The sequence below is a fragment of the Strix aluco genome, chromosome 5 (assembly GCF_031877795.1).
Source record: "Strix aluco isolate bStrAlu1 chromosome 5, bStrAlu1.hap1, whole genome shotgun sequence".
Lineage (NCBI taxonomy): Eukaryota > Metazoa > Chordata > Aves > Strigiformes > Strigidae > Strix > Strix aluco.
The window spans coordinates 32,526,347-32,535,376 of NC_133935.1; the positions used below are offsets into that span (position 1 = coordinate 32,526,347).

At 60.6% G+C, this 9,030-nt stretch overlaps 1 protein-coding gene across 2 annotated transcripts; it reads left to right on the top strand.

The window, feature by feature from the left end:
* Positions 1-406: 406 nt before the first annotated feature.
* On the top strand, positions 407-8,640 carry CCDC134 (coiled-coil domain containing 134). Of its 2 annotated transcripts, none has more exons than XM_074826796.1 (7): positions 407-531; positions 4,732-4,849; positions 5,702-5,823; positions 6,044-6,128; positions 6,408-6,589; positions 6,836-6,907; positions 7,294-8,640. In XM_074826796.1, exons 2-7 carry the CDS (start codon positions 4,747-4,749, stop codon positions 7,417-7,419), a joined length of 690 nt encoding a protein of 229 aa, XP_074682897.1. In that variant the 5' UTR covers positions 407-531; positions 4,732-4,746; the 3' UTR covers positions 7,420-8,640. The 2 variants fall into 2 exon arrangements, with proteins under 2 accessions (XP_074682897.1, XP_074682898.1); XM_074826797.1 differs by having other exon boundaries at positions 6,408-6,577.
* The last annotated feature ends 390 nt before the right edge of the window (positions 8,641-9,030 follow it).

A 9,030-nucleotide genomic window follows, 5' to 3' on the forward strand; every position in this document is an offset into this window, starting at 1 on the left:
CAGAACTGCCTGGTGAAAAGGCATGTCGTGTGCGGGTGGCGGGTGCTCTGGAAGAGGCGCTGGGCTCTCCTGCCCCGGCTGGCGGTGCTGCGGGTGGCCCCTTTCCTCGGGGCTGGCGGGGGTGGGGGGGGCTCAGCCAGCACCCCTGGGGAAGGAGACGTGCTGCCTGTCCCACGGGGAAGAGGAGACTTCTTCCAGGTCACGGGCGCTCCCTGAGGCTCCAGCCCCCGCCCGCCTTCCCGCCGGGGCTGTTGCTAACGAAGCCCCTTCCCTGCAGAGCCGGGGCGAACCCTCCGGCCGCGGGGCAGAGCGGCGGGCGCGGCCCCGCCGGGCGAGGGAGCGGGGCCCGGCTGCCGGCTTGCCCCGGCCCCGCACCGCCCGCGGGAGCCCCCCCGGGGCCGGGGCCGGGCCGGGGCGGGGCGGGAGCTCAGGAAGTGACACGGCGAGGCGGGGCGGGGAAGCGGCGGCGGCGGCGGCATGGCAGCGCGGCGGGCGTGAGCGCCCATCCCGGCCCCGGTACCCGGCCCGCAGGTGAGGGGGGGCCCGGCCCCGGCGGGGCAGCCTGCGGGGGGCAGCCGGAGCTCTCCCCTCCCCGGGGGTCTCAGCGGGCCGTGGCGGGGCAGGAGGGGAGGGTGGAGACGGGGGCAGGACGGGAGTGGCCGCTGCCCCCTTTCCCGCCGGCCGCTGCCGGAGTGAGGCCCGGGAGGGAGGGAGGGAGGGAGGGAGGGAGGGGAGCCCGCCCATGGAGCCGGGGCGGCCGGTGAGCGGGGCGGGCAGTGCGGCCCCGCGGGTGCCTCGCTGGACCTTTGGCTAAACGGCTTTGCCCTTGCCCGAAGGGCTCTGCCATCGCTGCCGGCTCTCCTTCCTCCTCCTCCTCGCCCTTGCCGGAGCCCCGTGTCGGAGCCGGGTGAGGAGCAGCCCGCCGGCAGCACGGGGAGGCAGGCAGCCCTCCCCTCCGCCCGTGGGTTTTCATCCCCTCGCGTGCTGCCTGCTGCGTCCACTTGACACGGCTCTGGGTGGGTTTCCCAGCGGGATAGTCTCGGCTAATCCTCTTTCCACGCCTCTGTCCCCGTGCGATTGCCTTTACTTTCAGCAGTGCTTGAAAGAGAGTCCCCGTCTCTCTGTGCCCGCGGCCGCCTGAGCCCCTCGGGGTGCCGCCGACCCCCCCAGCAGGACGGGAGGGACGAAGGGGATCGGGACGGACCCGTCCCTGGTGGGAATCACAGCAGCTCGCTGGTTTTGGTCAGGGCTGCCTAACCCCGGCTGGTGGCTGTCGCTATGGTCCGGGAGCTCTGGTTTTGGTGGTTAAGGGACTTTGGAGGCAAGCAGATGTAAACGGCCGTTGTTGTTTCACTGAAGCAGCTGATCCTGTAAGCCTTTTATAGAAATGTCCTAGCAGAAGTCTGAGCAGCCCAGGTTTCACTTCTGAAGCTTTTGGTTCAGCTGTGACAATCCTCATCTGGTTGTCGGGGGAGTGGCTCGCGATGTATTCATGGGACAGAGAGTTTTCATTCCTTGTTTTGCCACAGCATGCTCCTGGGGCAAGCTTTTCCCCCTGCGTTTCAGTGCCCTGTGGAGGGGAAGGAGGTCCTGTGAAAGTCCCTCCTGAGAACCGAAGCGTGGTAGCGCGGCTCTGCCTTGCCAGCTCATTAAGTGAATAAATCCTGGGGATGCTCTGTTCAGATGGGGCTCCTGCAGGAGAATTTATAAAGTCATTAAAAACATTTTAATGGGAAGTACTAACCATCTATAACACAGCATCTGTTGTCATGCCTTTAGAAAAACACGTCTAAATTAAGAGGATGGGAGACAGCCAGACAGACTGGTGGGCTTTCTGCTGAAGCAACCAGCTGGCCGGGGCTGCAAGGGAATATTGGTGGAAACTCCTTCCCATCTGCAGCATCAGGCCAGGCCCTGGCTCCCCAGACTGCTCTGGGAGCAACGAGCAGAGCTGCCAGGGATCAGTGCAGGGAGGAGCGGGGAGCAAAGAGAGGAGCAGCTGTGCGGTGTTTCTGTCTCATCTCGTTCCTCAGCGGGTGTGAAGACACAAGGGAGGGTTCGTGGGGAAAGCATGGAGGAACATCTGCAAGAAGCTTTGGCATCCCTGCGCTTTCACAGTCCAGCCTGGGGAGGAGGGAATGTCCTCTGCTATTAAGATGGGGTGAAATGGGCAGGGCAGTGAAGGGAAATAAGTGCAAGCTGGTGTCACATGGCACCAGCAGCCTCACTTTCCCTACGGGCAAGGGCAACAACTGGCTCCTGTTTCATTTGCACTGGGGTGTTTCAGCCCTGATGGACAACGGTCAGTAGCTTCGATGTGGGAATGAGTGTCAGCAGGGAAGGGGTCAGATGAAAAGGTGATGGGCTTCTGGTATGGCATGGTTCTCCAGTCCACGTCTTATGACCTTGTCGCATGGCACAGTCTGTAGGGCTGCTGCAGGAGGATTTGTAAAGTCATTAAAAACATTTTCATTGAAAACACTAACCATCTATACCACAGCATCTGCTGTTGTGTCTCTGGAAAAGCCCATCTTTGTTCCGAGACTTGGGGGCAGCCAGGCAGGCTGGTGAGCTTTCTGCTGCAGCAACCAGCTGGCCGGCAACTGCTTTCGCTGAGAGCCGTGTTTTGCTCTGCTGCTGCCTGAGCAGGTTTTTTTGCAGCTCAACATCTTCTTCCTCAGAGCAGCCACGGGGCATCCCCCAGCCACCTGGCTCCTGTGTTGGAAGTGGGAGATGTGGGAGCCCCTGCCCTGACCGGGCACACTGGGACTGCTGTGGGCAGCGTGGTGGAGCTGTTGCGGGCAGCATTTCTGCTCTTTGCCTTTCAGCCTGGTCTGGAGGTCACCAGCTGCCTCCAACGTCTCTCTCCGATTCTCCATGAGCATGGCCAATAGGTAGCCTGGTCCTTACAGCCGTGTGTCCCATCTGAGGGGCAAACAGGAGCCTGGGTCCCAGGGCAGTCACAGTTTGTGCTTTTGAGTTGCTGTTCTTCCTCCTCCCCAAGAGTTTGGGAGGGAGCGAGCAGCTGTGGGGGGCTCTGCAGAAGGGGAACCTGCACCCCCTTGCTGAGCCAGGCCTCAGGTCTTTGGGTCATGGTTTTTGGCAGGGTGAAGCAGTCTTTTGGAAGCTGGTCAGGCTGGTGGGTCCAGCAGAGCATCTGCTTGCCCAAGCTGGAGAATTTCTCCTTACATCCTCGGCATGTCAGTGTGCTTTGCAGCCTTCAGGGTGGCTGGAATATGGCTTAAGCCTCACACCACAGTGGACAGAGGGAGCAGACCCTGGGCCTGGCGTGGGAGGCTTGTGCTGCTGTCCTGGCTTTGCATTGCGTCCGAAACACGGGACCTGATGCTGAGCCCACACCGGGGGCAGCCATATCTTCCTCTGTAATGTTGGTTGTCATTACTCTCATTTGTTCCCTTCCAGGGGCACTGCCTTTTGCAAAGCACAACAACAAATTAATGCAGAAGGTTTCTTGTGTTTGCCTGATGCTGTTTCCCTGCCCATGCTGGGGGTGTGAGGGCGCTGGGCTCAGCCTTGGTGGCAGGAGGTGTGTGGTGGGAGCGGGAGCTACTGCTCATCCTTCTCACAGGGCTGGGAGAGCTGCCGGTGCTGCCTGCTCCGTCTTGCTCATGGGCCTGAGGTTGAACAAATTGTAATTGTAAAAAAAAAAAAAAAAAACAACAAGAAAAAAACCCCTAGCTTTGGTGTGAAGAAGGGATTTGTTTCTGTTCCAGTGTTAGGGCATCGCAGAGAGAGGCTTGGCCAGGAGGTGCGCTCAGGCTCGGAAGGGGAGTGGGGCGGCAGGGCAAGGACAGTTCGGGAGTGGGAGGTGGCTCGGGGAATGCCTTTGAAGGAGTTGCTGCTGCTTCTGTAATTGCTGGTGGCCGCTGCTTGGCTCTGCAGAAACCTCCTCCCTGTGGACAGGCTGCCTCATGTCCTGCTGCCTGGAGTCTGAGGTAATGCTCTCCTTTTCGAGGTCTAGGCTGCCCAGGGACCAGGGTCCTTGTTCTCAAGGACCTTTTCTTCTAGTCTCTCTTCTGCACCTTGCCTCTATCTGAGGGATCCTCGTGGCCTGGAGCAGCTCTGCTCAACCACATCTCTGCAGAGTCTCAGGCTCCACCTGGGGAGGGACATGCTTGGGGCAAGGGGGGAGTTACCACCAGGTCACCCAACTGCTGCTTCTTGGTGTGTGGCTCGCAGCTGGTACCCAGCTTGTAACGAGGGGAAATGTCCAGGTACCAGCATCCCAAGAGGTGAAGTGAGATGGTCAAGCCTGGTGCTTGAAGGAGAGGTAGACTTCAGCCCTTCAGCGATCCACCTTCTTCTCCCTTCGGCCCTGCTGCTTTGGTTGCTGGGCTGCTCTAACTTGCAAACCCAGCAAAATGCTGGCTGTTATTTTTGGGAAAAGGGGTAGGACTTAATTTTTCTGCTGGGTCAGTGCTCAGTCAGATCCCTGGGGGCTCAGCCGGTGCCCAGCAGCAGAGGAGGCAGGTAGAGGGGAGGGGGAAAGCAGGGTTTCTCTCACAGGGGAGAGCGGGCTGGCTGCAGCATCGCCCCATGGCCCTGCTCTGACCACTGTCTCCTTCAAACCCCTTGTGGGGACAAGGGAGAGACGGGCAAGAACCCTGGTGCCAAGGGCGATGTGCCCTCAGTCTTGAGAGGCTCATGTGACTTCTCTCTTTGGTAAGTCTCCTCACTGGTCATTGGTTTTGTTGGTCCATTTTGTTCCAGGCTGCGGCAGCCGACATGGATTTTCTCTTCATCTGCCCCTTTCTGCTGGCTCTGCTGCTGTCCCAGGGTAGCTTCGCAGACCTGGAAAAACAGAGGGTGGACTCTGGCTTGGAAATCTGTATCCTTCTCTGCGGCCTGCCTCTCATGCCCTGCGTACACCCTTGTGCCTGCTGAGGCTGGAGGGAGCTCGCGTGCCGGGAAAGGGTCAGAGACCACAGAAAGGGTCACAGGGGGGTGTAAGAGAGAAGACCCAGAACCACTGGGCAGTTACCTCCTTGGTCTTCTGTAGAGGGCTTTAGCCGAGCTCCTGGGTTTGCTAACCAAGTGCCCGGCTCGGTGCAGGAGCGGAGGTGGGTTTTCCAGCTGTGCCTAGTGTTCTCCCAAGCATGGTGCTTTTCCTTTCTGCTCCAGCATGCTGGGTGCCAAGCATGTATCCTGGTCCGCTCTCGGGAGTGGCATGGCCAGCCGGGTGGCAGAGCATGCCTGCAGGTCTTGGTGCTTTGGGGTCACCAGCTGGGATGATGGGAGAGGGCTCCTGGGCTTGCAGCACTCACTCTGCGTTGTGGGTGTTTATCATGTGCTAGGAAGGGCTAATGCAAGCCCTTCCCAGCACACAGCGGCATCCCCTGGCAAACAGGCAAATTATGAAAAGATATTTAATACGTGTGCTTGTGGAGACATGTATGAGGAAGGTGGGAGTTCACGTTCATCCTCCAGCCCATCAGCCAGAGCAGGGGCTGGCAAGTAGAAAGCTCTCCATGAGTGCCCAGCGTTGTTAAGTGCCCTGCTGGGGTGTCTGGGCAAAGTCTGGGTTGGAAACCCACGTTTCATCCTGGCTTAGGCACTCCCACCCAGCCCTCAGGCACCCTGTGGAGAACTGAGGGGACAGGGATGGTGCGGGATGGCTGGTGGAGGGAGAGAGTGGGAGCATGGTAGGAGCATGCCGGTGGTGCCCTTGATGGCAGTGCAGATAAGAAGCTGTTTGAGGTGAAGCGCAAGGACCAGATGAACGCCCTGAAGAACCTGATCGAGCTCAATGATGTCAACCAGCAGTACAAAATCATTGACATCATGCTCAAGGGACTCTTCAAAGTGAGCCATAGCACGGGCCAGCTCGGTGTGCCATGGGTCTGGGGAGGGTGGGCAGAAGCAGGGAGAGCCGAGGGGTGAAAGAGAAGAGCTGGGTGGGCGGGTGGGCTGTAGGACCTGAAGGGAGGACGCTGTGGGGCTGCAAAGCAGAGCGGCTGGGACAGCACCCCTGGGGTACAGGGAGGGGCCAGCAGGATGGGGCAGTAACCAAGGGCTCTGGCAGGTGCTGGAGGACTCCCGGGCTGTGCTCATCGCTGCTGATGTGCCTCCCGACGGGCCTTTCCCTCAGGATGAGAAGATAAAGGATGGTAGGTCCTCTCCAGTCCTTATCCCCCTCCCTTTACTAGTACTCTGGTGCATCGCCAACATTCCTCCTGGGCCTGGTGCCAGGGTAGGTACAAAACCCCTCTGTACCCAGACCAGACCTGGACTGGTCCCTTGTCTGTCGGAGACCCTATTGCTGCCTCTGACCAGTTTGTACTGGGGAGCCTACCCGTTTGCCCTCAGCCTCCCCACCTCCTGGTGGGGATGTAGGTGCTAGTGGAATGGGACATGTGTGCCGATGGGGCTGATGGCTGTCCCCACAGCATACTCCCATGTGGTGGAGAACACTGCCTTCTTCGGAGACGTCGTCCTGCGCTTCCCCAAGATCGTGCACCACTACTTCGACCGCAACTCCAACTGGAACAGCCTCATCCGCTGGGGCATTGGCTTCTGCAACCTGACGGGCGTGTTTGAGCAGGGACCCCACTCCCAGGTCCTGGGGCTGGTACGGCTCCTGGTCCCCCTCGTCCCCCCCACCCTGTCCCCTCTCTGCTGCTGGGGCTTGGGGGTGAGGTTTTTAGGGTAAAAGGAGGGCAGGGGGAGCATACCCCATGTCTGAGGATTGTCCTTGGGCTGAGGGATAGGGGAAGAGTGTAGAGGGGGCTGGTGGGGAGGAGGGGACCCTGGTTGCAAGGGGGGGATGTGGGTGGGAGGCACCGCTCCCCGACGCGGTCTCCGCTTTGCTCTGCAGATGGCTCAGGAGCTGGGAATCAGCGAGAAATCGGCCGATTACCGCAATCCCTTTAAAACGGACCACTCTGAGGTAAGATGGCAAAGCCAGCAGCTCGACCTGCTTCCCCGTCCCTCCCTCTTTCTGTCACAGCTCCAGGCGGCCAGCTGGGGAAGGGAGTGGGTGGCTTGGTGGGGAACGGCCAAAAAACCCCAGCACAGAGGAAGCATGGCTGAAACACGCATGTTGAATTCCCCAGCTGGGCTGCGGTCGGCTTTGGGCACCCAGTGCCATCTCCCCCCCTCCTGTGACCACCTGCCCCATGGGAACGCTGGGGCCCCTTCGCCTTGTGCTGCATCTGATCTCAAGACCCCTGGCACCGCAGGGCTTTTGTGTCGGCGTCGGTGGGTTTGAGGGGGTTGTGCCTCTGGGAGGCTGCAGGGGCTCCCCCATGCTGACCCCCCGCTGTCACCCCGCAGTTTTTCCCCAGCGCTGACACCTTCCAGAAGGCACTGCGGGAGGAGGAGAAGCGGAGGAAGAAGGAGGAGAAGCGGAAGGAGATCCGCAAGGGCCCGCGCATCTCCCGCTCACAGTCGGAGCTGTAACATGGGGGGGCTTGTGCCTCGTGGCAGGGGCAATGCCGCCGGGATGTGGAGCAGGTCCCTCGCTCTTGGTGGCCTTGGGCCGGTGCCCAGTGGTCCCCTTTCCATTTGTGCCGTGGGTTTTGTTTTGTTGCCTTTCCCTTTCATTCAGCAGGGGTTGGGTGGTCGTGCTGGTAGGTTGCCCCAGTGGGGCTGGGAGGAGCTGAAGTGGGGTACCCCTTCCACAGAACCAAAGCACAGACAGGAAGGCAGCGGGGCCATTCCCTGGGCTGGTCGGGGTGCTGCCACCCGTGGTGGGGTAGGGTGAGGGGGACACGCTGTGGCGGAGCCCTCCCCTCTGCAGCACAGGGCGTCCCATGCTGAACGTGCCTCCTCCACCATGGGTGAGTTGGGGAGCGCGTCATGCCAAACAGCCTCATGAGCAATGCTGCTTCTCTCAGTTTTGGGGTTTTTGGTTGTTTTTTTTTTTAAGACAGTGATCTCATTGGCACCCCGCCCACCCGGTTTATACCTGGTCTCTGCCCTGCTGCTACCTCTGCAGGATCAGCTCTCCCCTCTTTCCAGCAGCTGTTTTACCAAGCAACGTGTGTTTCATGGGCCAGCCATGGTTGAAAAGGCCGATGGCACCGTTTCCCAGTTCCATGGCATCCCACTCTCCTGGGCAGCTACCGCAGGGCATCCCCGCAGGGAGGCAAACATGCAGTGAATTTTTGGGAGGGAGGGATTTCAGCTCTTGGCCCTCTTTGCAGCTGATGTGTGCCCCTAGTGCAAGCACTGCTGATGCTGAAGGTGCGCCCTGAACCCCTGTACGCCTGTCCTGCACCCCACACCCTGTCCACGCCGTCCTGCCCCCATCTCTGCGGGGACAGCCAGCTACAGGCATGTGGGGACAGCAGGGCTGATGCAGGGAGGGAGCCAGCCAGGAGGCTGCGACCCTCCACAGGGTTATCTGGGCTGCAGCGGGAGCAGGGACCAGGGGCTGGCCCTGGGACCCGGCACAGCAACCCTGCATTTTCCCATGGTCGTCGATGAACTTGCACCAGAGGCGGATTGCAGGGGGACCTGAGATGCAGGTGCTCTGTGCCGGGCTGGGGGCGCTGTGACCTTTGGGAAGGGAAATGCCCTGAGTTTTTAACTGTGGAGCCAGGTCCGTCCGGTGGGGAGGGTGGCGTGTCTTTTGTTTTTCTTGAATAAAATTTACTTTTTTTTTTTTAAGTAAAAGAAGCCTGGCAGTTGCTCCTGTTCCTGGTGGGAACGGGTATCGGGTCAGGCCCCTCAGTAGGTGAGGGTCCGTGGGGAGCTGCGGAGGGACGGAGATGCTAATGGGGGGAGGACAAACCCCTTCCTCTGACCTCCGCCGCCGCCGCCTCCCACCAGGCCTTCCCCCCCCCTTCAGCCGGGCTGGGCCGCCTGGCAGAGGCAGGTCTTCTGTGGGCAGTGATCGCCGCGGTCCCACGCGTGTCCGTCGGCCGCCGTGCTCGGCGCTGCGCAGCCCGTGCCCCGCCGGCCCCGCCCCCTCATGAATATTCCAATGTGGGGGCGCGGGGCGGGGCGGCCTATGCTAATGGCAGCTGCTGATCGCTGACGCGCCATCACACCATGCGCCGCCGCGGC

Excerpts from the sequence above, each read along its gene's own strand:
- CCDC134 (XM_074826796.1), top strand. The coding sequence starts at position 4,747 with ATGGATTTTCTCTTCATCTGCCCCTTTCTGCTGGCTCTGCTGCTGTCC. Across the intron at positions 4,850-5,701 it reads GGACTCTGGCTTGGAAATCT|ATAAGAAGCTGTTTGAGGTG; the intron begins GTATCCTTCTCT and ends ATGGCAGTGCAG. Across the intron at positions 6,129-6,407 it reads GGATGAGAAGATAAAGGATG|CATACTCCCATGTGGTGGAG; the intron begins GTAGGTCCTCTC and ends CTGTCCCCACAG.